The 20,516-nt window shown below is 31.0% G+C and overlaps 2 protein-coding genes across 2 annotated transcripts; one reads left to right on the top strand and one right to left on the bottom strand.

The window, feature by feature from the left end:
• The first annotated feature begins 4,446 nt into the window (after nucleotides 1-4,446).
• On the top strand, nucleotides 4,447-6,123 carry LOC130807971 (serine acetyltransferase 1, chloroplastic-like). Its single transcript, XM_057673390.1, has one exon. It carries the CDS (start codon nucleotides 4,532-4,534, stop codon nucleotides 5,771-5,773), a length of 1,242 nt encoding a protein of 413 aa, XP_057529373.1. The 5' UTR covers nucleotides 4,447-4,531; the 3' UTR covers nucleotides 5,774-6,123.
• Nucleotides 6,124-13,113: 6,990 nt separating this feature from the next.
• Nucleotides 13,114-16,928, bottom strand: LOC130808002 (NADH-ubiquinone oxidoreductase 20.9 kDa subunit-like). Its single transcript, XM_057673436.1, has 2 exons — nucleotides 16,670-16,928; nucleotides 13,114-16,566 (listed from the first exon to the last, which is right to left on the bottom strand). The coding sequence occupies exons 1-2, from the start codon at nucleotides 16,821-16,823 to the stop codon at nucleotides 16,406-16,408; spliced, it is 315 nt and encodes a 104-aa protein (XP_057529419.1). The 5' UTR covers nucleotides 16,824-16,928; the 3' UTR covers nucleotides 13,114-16,405.
• Nucleotides 16,929-20,516: the final 3,588 nt, after the last annotated feature.

The following is a 20,516-nucleotide window of genomic DNA, read 5'->3' as shown; positions in this document are numbered from 1 at the left end:
GAAATGTAGAAGAATTAAAAACTCATTTGACTGATTTAACAAGATACATGTATTCAATTAAGATGATTATAACGTCCTGTTTTTAAAGAAAAATAATTACGATGGCTAAAAAGACGTTAAATACGTGTTTTTTGAGATCTATTGATGAGTTTTAGGGTTCAAGTGATATACTCAATATGTTGAGATACTTTGAAAACTAAAAAATTATTTGAAATGAATTATAACATTGAAATTACTCTAAAAATTGATATTAAATCGGTCAAAACGGGTTGGTTTCCGGTCGGATCATTTTCGGTCGGGTAATTATCGGGTCGGTCATATTTCGGATTAAGTCGCTTTCGGGTCGGTCGGGTTCAGGTTTTGTCGGGTCGGATCTCGGGTTCATTTTCGGGTCAGATCAAATTTTCCCAGGTCTAGTGACACCTTTTTATCCATTTTTCTTCCTTTTCTCACTAGAATTGTACTTTCTATATCTTATGAGACAAAACCAAAGAGATAGGGAGCGATTTTTAAAGAAAGTATGAAAGTTTGTGAAAATAATATGTGAAATAAAAAAGAATAAATAATGTGAATTATAATTAAAAAAAAAGGAGTTTACATGCATAATTGAGTTTGAAAGTAAGGGACAGTGATAATTTTAAATAAAAAAAATACAAATTGAATTAAATAATCCAAAGTAAAAATTAATGTAAGAATAGTGTGAATTCGGGTCATCGAGTTGATCGGATTAAGTGTTTTGATTTGGTTTAAAATTAAATTTTATTTTCATATTATTTTTTACCTAATTGTAAATAATTTTTAAAATTAAATCAAATCAAATATAATTATAAAATTGAGTAAATTTCAAATCATTAAATCTGTTTCAAAAATCTCGGGCAAAAAAATACAATGCAAAGGTTAGTTAAAAATTGGGTCAAGATCATAGTGTCCGTGAGTCGTGGGCAAATGATTAATTGAATGACGTCATCTCAAATGTAAGCACCTTCGCACCTTACTATTCATGGTCAAAAACTCTTCGCTGTCGAATTATTGCACTTACAATTGGAATTGCAATTTACAATATACAATTAAATTTCTAATTTATGGATAAGAGCATTTTTAATGGTGACTCAGTTAAAAAATCATCACATTATTTTATAATTTTTCTCGTTCTCAAGTATTATCTTTCAACTTAATGTTATTAACAATAACATTTAAAAAGTTATTGTCTTCTCTCTTTCACTTTTTCTCTATTCACTTTTTCTTTTTTAATTTATCTAATATTTATCTTTATTTTTCATAATAATATTTTCATGTACAAACTTAAAATAATTATTTTATTTGATTAAAATAAATCTAATTTTGGGATTTATTTTGGATGAATTTAAATTTGGTGTTTTTTTAAAAAATTTTTAAGGCAAATAAATCTAATTTGGTTGTTAATATAAGTATTAGTTAAATTTCTAATACTTTTTAAGACAAATAAAGGCAATCTTCTAACAACATTATCTTAATGATTTTTTGTCATCCTCAAAATAATTTTTGTAGGAAAAATTATCTAGAATAATCCAATCTTTTCATGATTTTCTTGCAATAATCCCACCTATTGATTAACCATGAATAATCCCAACTTTGGAGAATATTTTATTAAGGGTAAACCCTGTAACCTGATGACTTACTATAGCATTTTATTTTTTTAAAAAAAGATAAATCAAAATAAAACGTCGAAGAAAATGTTAAAAAATGTTGAAAAAAATTATGATTTTTTTTATCAATCAGAATATTTTTTATGTAAATTTTTAAATTTATTCTCTAATTTTACATTCATTTTCAATTTACTTTTTTGGTGAATTACCTACTATAACAGGTTATCGGGTTACCAAGTTTACTCTAGGAAATTACTCTTTAAAGTTGAGATTATTCATGGTTAATCAATATGTGGGATTATTGTAGAAAAATCATGAAAAGATTGGATTATTCTAGGTAATTTTTCCTTTTTTTTATCACAAAGTTTTTTTTTTAATGAAATATTTTAGAAATTAAAATTTAAATAAAAACTATTAATTAGTAAATACTTCAACATAAAAAAGCAAATATATATTCTAAAAAATTTTAATTGGAAATTTTATGTAACTTTTAAATTCGAAAATACAATATTTCAAGAAAATTTAATAGAATATAGTTGAATGTGATATACTACTCATATATTAAAGGAATAACATGATATTAAATTTGGTAAGAGTTCATATGGAAAATCACTATGAGGATGTCATGTGGAATTTTGCATCTTTTTATTAGATTGTATGATTTTTTGGACGAAATATTTTTAGAAATTAAATTTTTAATAAAAAACTTTATTAATTAACAAATCTTCAACATGAAAAAGTAAATATATATTCTAAAAAATTTTATTTGGAAATCTTATGTAACTTTTAAATTCAAAAATATAAAATTTTATTAAAATTTAATAGAACATAGTTAAATGTGATATACTACTCATATATTAAAGGAATAACATGATATTAAATTTGGTAATAATTATTTCATATGGCAAATCACTATTATGATGCTATATGAAATTTTACATTTTTTTTTGTTAGATTGTACGATCCCTTAATTAAATAACGAAATCCTAGGTGTCACATTGAATTGAAAATTGTAATTAGACAACCTTATTATGATGTAATCAGTATGACTTTAATTTAACTGATATGAAAGGTAATCAATATATAGTAAGGAGTTAATTATTTTATTAATGATTTTTTCATTTACTAATTAAAAAATAATAAACATGAGAAGGAAGTCATAGGCAACCAATAATTAAAAAGTATTGTGTAGAATACTTTGTAAATTATGTTAACAGTAGAATCATTAATATATGGGATTAATAATTTTAGAAAATTTTAATTTCTATAAATCAATTGAAAAGAATTTAAGAGTTCGCTTGAATTGAAAGTAAACATTTAAGGGGTAAAAAAAGTCAATTTAATGGAACAAAGGTAATTAGAAATGCAAATGAAGTAAATGAAATAATTGCAAAAGAGATAGATGATACTAAACTAAAAAAGATGAATAAAAAAGAAGGATTATTTCCATCATTTGGAGAAAAAGATTTTCCCACCCTTCTCTAGAATAAATTTTTAACCAAAATGAGAGGAACAATTGCTATTTATCTATTTTTCACTACTTTTCAACTAATTCTTTCATCTCTCTAACAATCAAATACATTTAATAATCTATCTAACTTTGTTTTCCTATTTGACTATCATTTACTCCTTAATATATTTACGTTCAATCTAAGCGGGTTGCAAATATTGAAAAAATATGAATGATAATTGTTTAAGATGGTATGGACATGTGCAATGACAAGGCATTAGCGAACCAATACCGAACATCAAAGAGGGAAAAAAATAACCCATTGAACTTGCCCTTGAAATCTTAATCAACTAACTCTTAAGTTTCTACTTTTATCCACCTGAGAAAAAATAATTCAAAAATATCAATTAAATTTGATAAAAAATTTTAAAACGTTATACCTGAATAGACTGTAATTTGAAAAAACAAACTTAATAGATTATAATTTGTAAATAATCGTTATCAAAAGATCGTAGTTATGATCTTTTCTCTTATCACTACTTTTTATTTAGTTTACCCTAGAGATTTTAAATTGTTTTCTTTTTTAGCAGTTACTCTTCTATTTTTAATTGCATTGAAAAATTCATACTTTCTCTTCAACTTAATTAGTTATTTATATTTGTAGAAAAGTACGTCATATATTGTAATATAGGAGATAGAGTATTTTAGGAGTAGATTATTTTTAATTGATTTTTGTTTTCATTATTATATTAGTCCATTAGCTTGTGAATTTATTCAGCTGTTGAATCCTTATTGATTAAATCTGAACCCTTATTCTTATTCTTATTCTTCTCAAACCCTAATTCTTATTCTTTACCAATATTATCCGTTTGTTTTTTGCCTCTTTCTTCAACTCAATTCTCCTTTCACAGAGCGACTAAGGAATACTACACTCTATCTCTTTGATTTTGCATCAAAGAAAAATAAAGTATTATTTAAGACAAAAGTGAATATGAGTAACAAATGAAACGTAGATGAAATTAAAATAAAATTAAAATGTATAAATTTAATTAAAGAAAATGATAAGTCATTGTCTAAAATTAAAATGATGCAAAATAAGTAAAACAAACTAAAATGATAATTAATGCAAAATAAATGCACGGATCAAAAAGTTTACAAATTCTTGTATGAGACGGTCTCACTCTGAGACATGCCTCATACTTAGATTAAATAGCCCAATAACAAAAACTTTTAGCTTATAAATTTCTTTTTTTGAAGTCATTTCACCGTAAGACTGTCTGATAGTGAAGTTTTAGTAATCCCAAATTCCAATGATTCCTTTTGACCAGATAACTATCTCAATTACTCTTTTATTTAGCCGCACACATGTACTGTTGCGCAATTGCACCCTTCACCACCAAATCAAACCTCTCTCAAATTAAAATTTATACTGAGTTTTAGTGACCAAATCAGTGACATGAGCTTACTTCTTTACTCAGATTCCCTACCTTTAACCCATAAAATCTCTATTTCTTCTAAAGTTTTTGGCTTTATATATACCCATAATTTTACTAACCATTTCCAACCTTCACTCTCAATATACCCAATTCAACGTACCCTTGACTCTTTCTACGAATCCCAAATTTCTTTCTCATTTACTTCCTCTAATTATACCAATTACCTTAAACTTAAAGTACCCATCTTTGGTTCATATCCCTTAAAAATGGCTACTTGTGTTCATACACCCACAAAAAATTGTGATTCAGATACATCTAAATCTGATCACCATCGTTTTAGATACATAAATTATTGTAGACCCACTTTTTCTGATCTTGTTTCTTGTGCTACCCTTTGCCCAAATCATGAAAAACCAAAGGAATTTACCCAAGATGTTGAGCCAAAAAAGGAGGATGATTTATGGTTAAAAATAGTGGAAGAAGCTAAAAATGATGTTGAGCAAGAACCTATATTGTGTACTTACTATTACAATTCAATTCTTTCTCATAAATGTTTGGAAACTGCTTTGGCTAATCATTTATCAGCTAAATTAAGCTTTTCAAGCTTAAATTCAAATACCCTTTTTGATATATTTGTGGGTGTTCTTATTGAAAATAAGGAAATCATTAAAGATGTTATTGCAGATTTAAGGGCAGTTAGAGAAAGAGACCCTGCTTGTATAAGTTATGTTCATTGTTTCTTGAACTTTAAAGGGTTTTTAGCATGTCAATCTCATAGAATTGCCCATAAATTATGGTCACAAGGAAGAAAGATTCTAGCTTTATTGATACAAAATAGGGTTTCTGAGGTTTTTTGTGTTGATATTCATCCAGGAGCAAAGATTGGAAGAGGGATATTGTTTGATCATGCTACAGGTGTTGTGATTGGTGAAACTGCTGTAATTGGGAATAATGTTTCAATTTTGCATAATGTAACATTGGGTGGGACTGGTAAAACTTGTGGGGATAGGCACCCAAAAATAGGGGATGGGGTGTTAATTGGTGCAGGAACTTGTGTATTAGGGAATGTTAAAATTGGGGATGGTGCAAAAATTGGTGCTGGTTCAGTTGTTTTGAAAGAAGTTCCACCAAGAACTACTGCTGTTGGGAATCCTGCTAGACTTATTGGAGGTAAACAAAACCCAATTAGACTTGATAAGATACCTAGTTTTACTATGGATCATACTTCTCATATTACTGAATGGTCTGATTATGTAATTTAGGGAAATTTGATTGGGTATGTTTGTATGTTTGTTTATGTGTAATGGGAAATGTAAAAGGGGGTTTTGAATGAACATATTGGATGATTATCATCATCAATAACAAGAACCCGATTAGAATATAGGCTGAGGAGATTAGAGAAGCTGATATTTGTATATGCTATTTCTAGTTCCTTTTGTTCTGCTTGTGGTAATAAGATTATAGTTAATTAATGTATTACTCCAAGTATGCTAATGTTGTTTGGTATGCTATTCAAAATTTGGGTTTTCAGTCGTTTTGCGATTGATGTTTGCCACCGATGTTCCATCGAAAATAACATATTTACTAGTGATTATGATTGTGTATATTTAACCCTTTAAATCAATATATATATATATATATATATATATATATATATATATATTATCATAGGTTAGGTTATATATATTCGACCCTTCAAATTTTGTTTAGATGAGCTACATATTGGCTACTAATAGCATTAGATTTATGGACAGTCTTAATGCATCTTTGTTTTTCTATACATCTTTAATGCATTTGTTTTGTTCATTTTCTCAATTTGTATCAACATGTTAATTAATCCTACTTTGAAGATTTGCAAAATCATCTAATATTCTTTTGTACTCTCTTGTCATTTAATATTTTGCTACATATCTATATTTGTAACTTTGAACATTCAAATTATTGCAACAAATTCACAATAGAGCAAGTATGTGAGGAATATCAAAAGTGTTTATGGTGTTGAATCTTTTTAGCCATGTCTTTTTCATATATGATATTATATATTTCAGATGAAATGGATTATGGATGAGATTTGAAGTTAAGACTTTATATCACCTTCATTTACATTGTCTTACTAAAAAATTTAAGTTAATATTTATAATTCCAGATTATATTATATCAACTTCATTTACATCTTGTGAGGAAAAATATCATTATCTGTATCAACTAATAAAAAAATCAAAGGAAGTAAAAGTATTATTGATAACAAACTTAATAAAACATGAAGTATGTAGAAGTAGCCTATTTGCTCAATCAAAATGTAATAAGTTTAGGTGGGTTTTGCTGACATATGGGATGTGGTCATAGGATCAAAAGTGAGCTAAAACTAGCATAAATGTAAAGAATGGTTGGATTTTGTTATTGAATGAAAATTATGGCACACTAGCCTAGCATGTCTTATTAAACCATTTCCTGATCTTGATATGCATATTGTGTTGGTGGGGTCTAAAGCATATTCCTTTGTTGAAAATACTCTATATGAATTGGATCCTTTCAATTTGGATGGCAGAAAGTGAATTGAAAAAAGGGTAAAGGCTTTCCATTATTTGGATTTCACATAAAAGAATATGTGAAGTGGAGAATTGGGATTCTTTAACTTCTTCTTGTGCAACTGAAACTCATTTTTTGTCTAGAAGACTAGAACAAATATCTTACACCAATAATTGGGATCATCAAGTAGATTTCATATTTTAAGTACGTGTTTTAAGTCGGATTAAAATTGGATTTATGTCTACACAGATTTTCATATATTTTCAAATTCATATTAAATTCGGGTTAAAATCGAATTCGGTTACAATTTCGAGTAAATATCAAATCGTCGAGTCAGTTCTAAGCACCTCTAATTTCTTTTCAATATGTTTATTCTTCTCAATTTCTTTTCAATTTGGTTTATAATCATATTGAATTAACTTAATTTTCACCTTTCTTTCAGGCCAATTTAGTTCAATTTCAGTCTATTTGAAAAAATACACTTTAAATTAACCTGTTATTTTCTAATACTACTTTTAGAGTTGGTCATAAAATATATTATATTATAAAAGAATTAGTGAACGATAAAAAATTAAGATAAGATCGTACTTTCTATAATATATTGATAAGTATTTTGTTTGTTTACTAAAATTAGTTGAACTTAACACTTGTTATTAGCAATAAGGTGAATTAGATGCTTGGATAAGAAATATTGTGAATTTTGGTGTGAATTCCACCAAATTCTAATTTTAGTGTGAATTTTAAACTTTATGATACGAAACCTTGCATAAGAAATATTGTCTAAATTACTAACCTGTGAGGATGTCACTGTAAGCACATAAAATATTGTTATTTTAGAGGGACAAATAATGATTATTCCATTATTACATGATACTCCCTCCTTTCTTAAAAAAGATAGGATTATTTACAGATAATGGTTGATAAATTAAATTATTTATGACAATTTTTCCTTAAAAAAAGTAGATATTGGTAATAAAATGAAAAGAGAAAATAAATGTGAATAATCAAATAAAAAATGTTAAAATATATGGATAAAATTCAAAGAAAATAATATACCATTATCAAAAACAAAAATAATATAAAATAAATGAAGCGGATAAAAATAGGCATTACTACAAATTAAATCAGTAGGTGGGAGGGAACACACCATTGCAATTATAATTGAATACGAATCAGAAATAATTTCAGGGTAATTAATTGGTTCATTATTCCTGGTTGAAGTGACTCCACAATTAGTGTTGCACAGGAAAAAGAAATAAAAAGTAAAGTAATATAAAGAAAGAAGAACAATATAATGCCAAAATGATGTCTGACTCACGGTGTTGATTTTATACCACAGGAGATTACTAGTAATTCATAGTGGAGCTATTTTGTGCATTCATGCATGGCTGCCATATAGACTGATAGACATAGTTGTACCACCCTCTTTTGCTTACCCTTTTCTGGAAGCTTGGTGGACCCTACAACTGTGTATTGTGCAACATATCCATATTAGTATATTACCATTAGTGATGGCCACGGAACGGATTACCCGGAACCAAATTGTATCTGAACCGCTTGAAAATCGTTCCGGAATTGGAACCGTTTGCGACAAGTTTCGAATCAGGCCGAGCCGCGGAACTGTGAAACCGCCGGAATCGAACCCGGCCCAACAGTTCCAAGGAACCGCCCCAGAACCTAGAAAAGTTGCTTTGGGTGCAAGTGAGACCCATAAATGAATTACGTGGAAGCAATGGCGGATCTAGAAATAAAAATAAGTGATGTCACTTGTAGTTGTTGGAGCTTGAACCACAGATCTAATGGTTGAAAGATAACTACTCAATCAACTCAACCCCATACACTTACTTCTATAAATTTCTTTTTACAGAATTTAAATGATGTTACTTAACTATGATGACACCCTTCCCTCGCCACTGCGTGGAAGCAAGCGAAGAAAGGCCCAGAACCTTCAGATTTCTATTGCTTAAAATCATCTTATTGCTTACAAATAGTCTTGTTTTAATAGTACACCTTCAACCCCTAATTAACACCTTTCTTTAGCACCTTTGGCCATTAATTTCGCTCTCGTTTGGCAAGCCTCCTTAACATAATAATATTCTACTAATTTCAAGACTATGTTGTAGACGGTTTTATGTATGACAACGAATGAACTTCTCGCTTTGGAATAACACATTGGTGAAGACCGTGAAGATTGATTTGAGAATCACCTAAGTTGCTCAAAAATCAGAAACAATATAAATAGTTTAAGATCTTTATATGTTCAAGCATAAACGAAAGTCAAGAGATTACTTAACTTTGGGCTTTATATGACAAATTGCCTATGTTATGAATTTTTATGCAATCCTATATTTATTATAGAATAATTTGCAACCTACATATCTTATTACATTATTATTGTAATAGATAATTTATTTGTTATAATATGAATAAACACCCATTGACGTAATCAAACAAAGCATCGTTAAACAAAGCTTTGATTCAACGAAACAATCGTCACAAAAAGAATCATGTCGCATTTCGTGACCCTGGACCGTTACGACTCGCGACAACCTACTATCTCCTTCATTAAATTCAATTTTTTAAGTTTTTGTGTTCTAAAACACCTTAGACTATAAAATATAATTTTTTATGTCCAGCTACACTAATAGTTTATAGGATATGTCTTAACTTGAAACATGGAACAAGATGACAAGATATACAAGACATAATTATTTAGATTTATAACATTAAAAAATATTTATTTGGATGTTGACAGTAAGATCGAGGTACGTTGAGTAACATTTTACTTCTATTACTCTATAACAGCCTATTTCAGGCTCCATCTAATTAAGGATGACCATTAATTAATTAAGATAGCAATGTTATTTTATTAACTAATCATTAATTCTTTATTAGCTACTTCAATTATAAGCCATATTTAAAGAGCAAATTACTTGGTCCACAAGACTAATTGAGGATTATCTTATGAAGTATCATTGCAAATTATATTAATTAATTTAATTATTTAATGAGGTTATTTTTAATTATGTGGGTGGTTAATCTTGTGAATTTTATAATTGTTTTACTAATAAATAAGAGAAGAGAGTGGGTCCGTTTTGTACATTATTGGTTACTAATTACTCATTAGATAAAAAAAAAATTTCACCAATTCTTACTCAAATGGGCTGGCCCATTATTAATAAGAAAAATAACTACCAGAAAAACACGTGTCGTGTAATCCTATTTGAAGTTGGTGTTATAACTTATCGAAGTTGGTATTATAACCTATTAGAGTTGGTATTATAACCTATTAAAGTTGGTATCTCCAAAATGGTTATAATACCAACTTTAATTGGTTATAACACCAACTCCAAATACCAATTTTAATAGGTTATAATACCAACTTCAATAGTTTATAACACATAGTTCAATAGGTTCAATAGTTTTTTGATTTTTTTTATTCTTGGGTCTGGGCCTCAAGAGTCGTCTCTTATAAAAACGGCCAATCAGTGCTGAACAAAAATTTGGCTTCCAAAATACGGCTAGAGGATTATTTTATTTTAAATTAAGTTGTTATGATCCACTATTACGACATTTTTTTTTTTATCATTTTATTGTAAAATTGGTAAGCTATCTAGTGTATCTGGTGTATTTGTTTAGAGTCTGTTTATTGAAAACTAAGTTTATATTAGTTTATATATAAATGATAATGTTCAAATATTGTAGAGTCGGAACCATGCGATTGGATCGTAGTAGAGTTGTGTAAAACACACAATCGAATTGCAGTATAGTAGCATAAAACGTGCGACTGAACCGTGGTTAAGTCGCTTTTTTTACGCAACTCTACCGCGATCAAGTCTCGTGTTTTACGCAAGTCTACCACCTGCGAAACACGGACACGGCTGGCAACTGAAGTGTCGCGTGTCCGACACGTGTCAGACACGGACGCGCGACGGACACGCGAAAATCCGTGTCCGACACGCCAAATGAAGTGTCCAATTTTTTAATATTTTTTCGGACACGTGGACACGGCAAGGGACACGTGTCTTATTTAAAAAAAAATTAAAAAAGCTGAAAATAAAGAAATAAACTCCTCGCTTACTCAAAGCCCAAAGGTCACGCATTGTACTGGTCCACTGGAAATCTGGATTCTATTTCCCTCCCTCTCAAATTTCAATTCCCTCTCCAACTCCATTAAGTTTGAATAAAATTTGAAATCTAGAAATTATAAGATTGAGATCTGTAATCTTGTGATCTAAATGGTATAATTTGAATTTCATTATAAGAAATATTCTGGAAGATAGTATTAAGAAAATTCAATGGTAATAAATTTTGGGGGGAAGATGAATAGAAAAGCAAAGAATGTTGGGACTTGAAAATGATGGAGAATTCACCGATAATGTTGACACAAGTATTAAGGGAAGAGTGAAAAAATAGAAATCGATTGTTTTTTAAAAAATAATGTGGAGTAGTAGTTGACTGGAATACACGGACACGTTTCTGAATTGGCGTGTTTTGTGTTGGACACGTGTCGGACACGGACACGCGACAGACACGCAAAAATCAGTGTCCGACACGCCAAATGAAGTGTCCAATATTTTAATATTTTTCCGAACACATGGACACCACAAGGACACGGCAAGGGACACGCAAACAGTCAAGGACAAGTTTTTTTAAAAAAAAAAATAAAAATAAAAAAATTAAAACCAAAATTGAAATTTTTTGATTTTGTTTAAGGTATTTTCACTCTTTATCCTAAATCCTAATATTAATCTTGTTCTAATCTTTAATCTTAGTGTTAATCTTAAATTCTTAATCTTGAAAAGTTTGTAATTTGAATTTTGAAAAATTGAAATGTTGTTCGTGATTTTTTTGTATATCCTCTTTGAATATTTGTTAATTGTTATTTGTTAATGTTAAATTGTTAATGTGTTATATGTTAATCTTGATTTTTAAATCTTAAATTTACCTATTTATTTTTATTTTTTTTTATTTGGTTTGTACGACTATTTTTAAATACTCATGTTGTTTATTTGGTACTTATTTGCATTTTATGTGAGTTTTATGTTTTTAAAGTGTTTATTTACATATATCAAATGAAAGATTGTAAAATTATCTTTAATTTGATATATTTATTATATTACCATTTTCGTGTCCCCGTGTCCGCCATTTTTAAGTTGGCGTTTTCCCGTACCCGTGTCGTGTCCGTGTCCGTGTCAGTGTCCGTTTTAGTGCAACCTAGTCTACCACAGTCTAGTCTCGCGTTTTGTGAGACTGATTGTATATAAAATTAGTGCAAACTTTAAACAATCATCATTTTTCGCTCGATTTTTGGAATTGGGCATATTATATATAGTTGGAAAGCTTTTGAAGTCTAGTTTCTAATGTCGCAAACCTTACATTAATAAGATTTTCCTATCAAAAGTCATGGCCAAAAGAGTAAACATGTATCAAATTTCAGCACAAGCAAACTTTATTCGTTCATCATTTCTATCTCGCATATAATATATCTGTAGAAAATCGTAATGCAAAAATAAGACTGATTTGGGTTTTAAATACTTGATTTGTATTGATTTATCAATGAGAGGAACACCTCTATTTATACACGAGATTAGGACTAAAAATAAGGAAATAAAATATTAACCTAAACCTAAATAATATAAAACAAATTAACCTTAATATGCTAAATATTAAAAAAGATCTTAACTTCCTAAAAACATAATATTCTAAAATAATAATATCTTATTTTTATTCCACCTTTTGTTTTCCTACAATATCATTGAAAAGTTCTTAAAGTCTAGTTTCTAGTGACGCAAACATTGTATTAATGTAATTTTCTTATCAAAAGTTATGGTTAATAGAGTGAATATGTATCAAATTTAAGCACAAAATGTACGACTGGATCCTACTTTTAATTAATTTTTATTTTAATTTAGAATTTTTAACTTTTTTTTTTATAATTAAGTTTTATTTTAATTTAATTCCTATTCAATAATTTTAGTTTAATAATGTTAATTTTTGATTTTATAATTGAAAATAGATTCAAAGACAATTTTGTAGTTTCATTAAAAAAAGTGGCATCATAATCAAAAGGGTGGCGACTTTAGAAAATTGGGTTAAAATATGAAGAAAGCAAAAAAAAATACTCCTTCAGTCTCATCAATCTCTCCCTAATGGTAATCAGAGGGAAAATTTTAAAAATGATAAAATTGTGTTTTACGAGATAAAAGAAATGGGTGGAATGTGAATGAAATGAAAAAATAAGTTAAATATGTGAATAATAATTAAAAGAGTGTGAATCATAATCAAAAATAAAAAATAAACGACATTTAATGGGTCAGACTAAAAAGAAAAACAACAAATTTCGTCAAATTTAGAGTAACACATATTTAAATATCACTTTATCACATTTATGGTTTTATTGTATTGAGCAACTCAAAGATTTGATTTTAAAAATGTGTGTACACCAAATCAATATTGAATTGGGTATGGTTCAGTCGAGTCTGATTGAATATTAGCATAGTCAGTACTTATGGGTTACATTACATACCCATAAAAATGTTAGTTTGGCTCAATCAGACAATCACAAGTTTGGTGTAGGCGGAGTTTAATTATCCATATTTTCAAATTTGATCTCAGTTTAAGGTCATTCTCAAATCGGTTACATGTTAAATTCAAATTCAAAGTAGTCGGATATGTTTCGAGTCACAAGTGTATATCTACTCGAGTCTTGCAGGAATCATTATATATTAGGTCAGATGTAAGTTGATAATTGACTATTTTCAGTTGAGTTAGCTTTTTACAATCTTCGTTGCAATGTGAAGAGATACGGAAAATAGTTGGTTTCAGACATGTGTAAGGCTCCAGAATAATCAATTCCCTCCTCCATGCAAATTCCTCACTATTTAGCTACATAGAATATACACACATTGTTCTATGAGACGGTCTCATCGAAAAACATAGCCCATCTCATACATATTATAAGAATATAGACTCCTTATTTGAAATCATCTCACCGAGAGACCAGCTCTCACAAGAGTAGTTCTAGAATATATGCTGCAGCCCTCCTCTATAGCCCAGCTATGTAGAAAAACAACGCACAAGATAAAACATGAAAAATGCAGACTACAAGCAGAACACAAGGTGAGAATATAGTCATAAAGGGGTGATAATGAGAGAAGACAAAGTGTAAGATTCAGAGCAGGACATAAAGACGATCTCACAAAGATAGTGTTTAGCAGGACATAAAGACGATCTCACAAAGATAGTGTTTGGCCCACTCGATATCGCATCGTACTCCCATTGTGCTGCCAAGACTAGCAAATGTAAAACCTTATTCAAATTCATATCCAAAAGAAGAGCATTCGCAGAAAATTTGCTTCACCAAGCACAAGGCTTGTCCAGTGTAAGTGTGTAACATTCAAAGATATCATGATATGTTTTCAAGTCTGGTGCATATTTGTTAAAGATTGGAAGAACTCTAATCATGCTTATAAGCCATGTCATAGGAATTGGTAACATTTTCGAATACTACTCCCTTAGTCCCATAAAATTGTCATCATCATCGTCCTAATGATTCCCATTTAGAAGCAAGGTTTGGGGAGAGAGGGAACAAAGACAGATTAATATCCTCATCACAAAGAGATCGCGATTGAAGAGAACCCCTAAACTTGAATATCACCTGGCATATGAGATCTCTACAGTCCCATGAAATTGTAACACCTTCAAATGGCATGAATAGTAGAAAAGTGGTGGAAGTAGTGAAATGTTGTGGACATTAAAAGGGAGAGACAATGTGTGAATCAGAATTAAAAAAAGAGAAGTATACAATTACATAAAAGAAAATGTTGTAAAGTTAAAAGGACCGATGGAAGTAGAAAGTGTTGCTAGTTAATAAGGACACATGGAGTAACTAGCCTTATACATCAACTCACTTGAAAAGAACTAACACGTTACACAAATTCTTGTAGAAGACAATCTCACCGGGAGACGTGCCTCATCCTTGGGTTAAAAATAGCCTAATAATAGAAAGTTATAGCATATGAACCTCTTATTTTGAGGTCGTCTCTCACAAGAATAGCTAAACATGTTATATCTAAACCCCACCTATGCAGGCAAAGGTAAAGATGGACAACATGTAGTAAGGAGAAGATACTCCAATAAGATTTGCTTACGAACTATTGCAAAAAACCTTTCCATTCAGCTGCATCAGCTATAATACATTAGGCACAACACATGCTAGATTCATCTCCCATTGTACACCAAAAATGGAACTGAATAAAATGATAATTATATGCCGACTTTTAATTACCACAAGATAGAAGGCAAGAACTAAGAACATGATAAAAGGGAAAAATCAATGGATTAGCCCAAGGGTTATCCTACGAGATACTCTCTCCGTTCCTATTTGGTGTTCTTACAAGCAATGTTCATGAGAATTTAAAACGTTGAATCATTTAGACAATGGATATATTATTTTATTGTATAAGGGATGAATATAAAAGAAGCTAACAAGTAAGGAAATCAACATGTCAACAGAGCCATAGAGTTGTGAATCTTTCGGGCCGAAAGGCAATGCTGTACTAACAATTATGTTCAAAGGCCAAAGTGCTCATCTAAATGAATACTCCATAGAAAGATAAGTATCCTTTCTATTGAGTATTGCAAACAATCAACTTATATCAAAAAGCAGCTAGCTAACCTAATAAAGGTTGTAGGTTTTTCAAACAAAACCTAAATCCCAAATCATGAAGGTCGAATTCTCCAACTGAAGCTTATAGTCTCCCCTCAACCTACTTCACTATTTTTGGCAATCTACTACCGACTTCATAGTGCCACTCAACGAAATGAGTTAATTCACACACACATTCCCCCATGTCTTACATAAGACAACAACTAAAATTGACAAACTTCATCACTTTCACAACAACAATGGAGGTCTTAATTCCAATATAAATCAAAACATATCATCATTCACCCAATATCCCGCTATAAAACAAGGTCTGGGTGGGTGAAGGTGATGAACAATCCATACTTGTACTTCCTTCGAACCCAAATGAAGGCAACAACAATACTAATAACAATGCCATAACCTTAATCTATATAAATACATCAAACAAGAATTGGTAAACATAAAAAAAATTAATAATAAAAAAACAAACAATTTTTCTCATCATTATCAGTAAACAATCCCAATTGATCAAAAATTCTAACAGAACTAGGGTTTAGAGTATACCATTATCCAATCAAACTACAGCATGATACAAACAACAAAACACTGAAAACAACTCTTAATATAGATTGATTGATTTCATTCCAATATTAAAACAAACAACCCCCTTAACAATGACCAATATATTCCAATAATTCAAAAAAGTTTCTGATTATTAATGATTAAGTTGTTTCTTGTACTTAGCTGCTTCTTGTTCATTAGGGAAAAACCCCATTAATCTTCCAGCAGAGTTCTGGTAAGCGTACATAAACCCACCCATTAATCCAATTAATCCACCAGTCACCATTGACGGACCTTTGATCCCAGGCTTAACACCTAAATCACCAAAAAAAAAAAAAAAAAACCCATAAAATTAGATTAAATTAGACAAATGTGAGATATGGGTTTTGATTAAAAATGAGAAATTAAAATGGGTAACCTGATAAATAGCCAACGGTAACAGAAACACCAGTAATTGTGACAAAACGAAAGTAATCAAGAGAACTGAAGTTTCCCACGACTTTGGTGAAAGGTGGATTGCGATCTATTACTGGGTATTCTGGCTTTGCTGATGCTGTAATGTCTGTGTTCATATTTGATGATTGAGGTTTGGGTTACTCGTTCTCCCTAAAACAAAGTTGCTTTCTTTTGGGTGATTTTGAAATTGAAGGATTTCTGTTGATGGGCTACTCTAGGCATGGCCACGGTCCGGGTTGGTCCGGTTCCGTTCCGGTTCCATCCGGTTCCGGTTCCACCCGGTTCCGGTTCCATTTGGAACCTGTCGCGAACGGTTCCGGTTCCGGGCGGTTCCAAACGGTTCCTTAGCGGTTCATGAGGCGGTTCCGACGGTTCCAACTCACGGGACGGGCGGGTCGGACCATCGGTTCCATTTTAATTTTTTCTTTAAATTTTTGTATAATAAAAAAATACTATAATATCGCGGACGTACCTTTGATGATTACTTGATTATTAGCGAAATTCATTGCATGTCAAGTTGTCATCGTTATTGAGATATTTACTAAAATGAATGGAAAAAAATTAATTAATAAGAAACGAATCAATGATAATGTCGATAAAGATGATTAATAAAAAAAGAGGGAGAAAATGGACTTGAACCTAGTACCCAAATGAATACTAAGCTGCCTACGTATCCCGAAGGAATCAAAGCCCACGTAGTTCTTTGTCATACCTTTTATTTATAGTTGTTGAGTGTTGATTCATCGTTGTCGCTTGTCGGATTGATCCTATTCGTCTTCGTCATCATCATGTGGTTGATATTGATTAGATGCTTCCGCTGACTCTCCTCCTGACGATGATGAAGTTGTATCCATCATCATCCATGGATCATCATCGTCGTCTTGATCATCATCGTTCCTTAGTCCTTGTGTTCGAATCTCAGCTTGATCCCAATCTTTCTTGCAAACACATATTTGAATACTATGTGGAGCAAGACGAGATCGCTTTTCATCCAAAACTCTTCTACCTGCACTAAAAGCAGACTCCGACGCAATAGTTGACGCGGGAATTGCAAGGACATCCTTTGCAATTCTCGATAAAATGGGAAATTTAACAGATTTTTCTTTCCACCACTCCAAAATATTATAGACACTTGGGTCTATTTCAAAGTGGTGTTTTAGATAACTATCTAGTTCTAAAAATGTGGTCGAGGAAGAAGAAGATCCTACAAAACTATCATCTTGCGTCATTATGTTAGCAATTACTGAATTATAGAAAGAGGGACGAGCCGAAACGCTAGCACGCCTAGACATATCGCGTTTCGGGTTATATACACTAGCGTAAAATTCATACAGTTCAGCTAAATATTTTTTACATGTTCCGACATAATAAGCTACATCGGAAGACGGGCGATCTAACGCTTGATAATAAAATCCTATTACTTTGGTTAGGACCTCGGTTTTAAAACGTGGGTCCAAAATGGTTGCGATTCCATAAATGTAAGGAAAATCGGTAAAATATGATTTCCATTTTTCCATCATTTCAGCAAGAATCGGCCTTAATTGTGGGTTAGTATCTTCTTGTGTATGTTTAAGCAGGTGATAAAAAATAGTAATACATTCACTTATTACTAAGTGAACGTTCGGTTCATAAACATAAGAAAAAATCTTAGTCGCGTGGTCATACGCTTCTAATATGTTATGTACACCTATTGCTAATTCCCAAGTTTCATCAGCTATGAAACTATCTGTACACTCACTATATAGTTGTGTTATTACTGGGCGATAAGCAATCGCCTTTCTTAATAAATCGTTCGTTGACCCCCAACGTGTAGGAGTATCTAATGACCAATACACTTTTTTAAGTTGGTATTGGTCACATAATTGTTTATATCTTCTTTTAATCTTTCCGATCCTAAGCCATTTTACTATATCCCTAATTGGTTCTAATAATTCACTTAATTGTTTTATACCTACTTGACAAGATAAGTTAACTATGTGCGCACAACAACGTATGTGTAATAAGCTACCCCCAAGGATTAAACTAAAGGCGGGTTCGTTAAATAAAAGTTCTATACATTTTATGTTTGCGGTTGCATTATCTGTTGAACAACAAAATATTTTATCTAATAAGTTCCATTCCCTACATATCTCTATTAATCTATATTTTATGTTTTCGCCGGTGTGTCTTTCTGGCATAGTCTCAAAAGCAATTATTCTTTTTTGAATAATCCAATTTCGATCTATCCAGTGTGCTGTTACACACATATAAGATTCTAAATGTGGGGGAGCAGACCATATGTCAGTTGTTATGCTAACCCTACCATTAAACGATTTAAACATTTCAACTAGGTCATAGCGCATTGATTCGTATAATTTAATTGTTCGTCTTTTAAGAGTGTTCCTAGGGATTGCTCTAAATTGTGGTTGCAATTGTTGTCTAGTGAGACGCTCATATGCCCTACTTTCACCGTGGTTAAAAGGCAATTCATCGCAAATTACATACCTAGAAAATTCATCAATCATGTCATTACGATTATATCTAAAAGGCATACCTGTGTTGGGAATGTCCCATTGTGTCTGTCGGCTTCCACTTGTGGTCCCGCTGCCGCTTGATGCATGAGTTTCTTTTGTGATTCCATGCTTCTTTGCCAAATGTTTGTTAAAAGATCCCGTTCCACCACCTAACACGTATTCACAAAACACAATAAATAAATGTTTATAAAATATGAATATATAATGTATGAATGTATTATGTATGTATAAAAAACTTAAAAAGTATTTACCTCTGGCGAAATTGTATGAAACTAAGGGCTTTACTCCTTGACTTTCACAAATTTGACAAGTGCATAGGAACATATCTGGATTCTCGGTTGGTTCTTTTGTGAAATACGACCACACATGTGAAACAGCTCTACCACTAGAAGGTGGCATTGCCGGAAAAGGTTGTCTTACTTGTTCATCTTCATCTAAATAAATAATTTAAAATTATAAAACTATAATTAAATAAATAAATAATTTAAAGTTTAATTAATTTGAAGAATAAAATTATAAAACTAACCGATAGTTTGGAAATTGACTCGTTTACCACGAGCTTGTCTTTGTTGTTGTTGTTCTCCTTGTTCTTCATCTGATCTTGTTGATGACTGTCGAGATATATGTACCCCAATTGGGGTCGTTGGTTCTTCTTCTTGTTCTTCTTCTTCTTCAATTTGTATATCTTTTTCCACTTCTTCTGCATATTGATGTAACTCCGGGTCGTACCCTTCCGGATAATTAGGTTCATAATTATAATTACTAATGGAGGGTGTTGTTGATACCGACGGAGTAGAAGTGGCCTTTCTTTTGGAGGAACTGGAACCTCCTAATGATTTTGCCACTTTAGTAACTTTTTTTGTGGCTTTTTTCAAAAATGAAGACATGATTGATAGTATAGAAGTAAAAATAGAAATATAGAATTAAGAAATAAATAAATGGTTAATTATGTAACTAACTAAATTAAGAAATAATTAGAAGACTAATTATGTAATTAAGAGAATAATTGCGTAATTAAAGAATTAAGTAGAGAGAGTAGGAGAAGAGATGAGTTGTGAATGAAAATGATTGAAAGTGATGAGTATTTATAGGATGGATTCCAACGGCTCTCTAACGGCTCTCTAACGGCTAGTTTGGCTCAACGGTTCCATGGAACCGGTGGGCCGGTTCAACCGGACCGGTCCCGGTTCCGGTTCCGGTTCCGGTTCCATGGAACCGTTGAGCCGGTTCAACCGGACCGGTCCCGGTTCCGGTTCCAGAACCGGTTCCATGGAACCGTTGGACCGGTTCTCCCGG

Source organism: Amaranthus tricolor, chromosome 3 (genome assembly GCF_026212465.1).
Source record: "Amaranthus tricolor cultivar Red isolate AtriRed21 chromosome 3, ASM2621246v1, whole genome shotgun sequence".
Lineage (NCBI taxonomy): Eukaryota > Viridiplantae > Streptophyta > Magnoliopsida > Caryophyllales > Amaranthaceae > Amaranthus > Amaranthus tricolor.
Note: the sequence above shows the minus strand (reverse complement) of the source record. Positions and strands in the feature narration are given on the sequence as shown.

Excerpts from the sequence above, each read along its gene's own strand:
- LOC130808002 (XM_057673436.1), bottom strand. The coding sequence starts at position 16,823 with ATGAACACAGACATTACAGCATCAGCAAAGCCAGAATACCCAGTAATA. Across the intron at positions 16,567-16,669 it reads TACCGTTGGCTATTTATCAG|GTGTTAAGCCTGGGATCAAA; the intron begins GTTACCCATTTT and ends TTGGTGATTTAG.
- LOC130807971 (XM_057673390.1), top strand. The coding sequence starts at position 4,532 with ATGAGCTTACTTCTTTACTCAGATTCCCTACCTTTAACCCATAAAATC.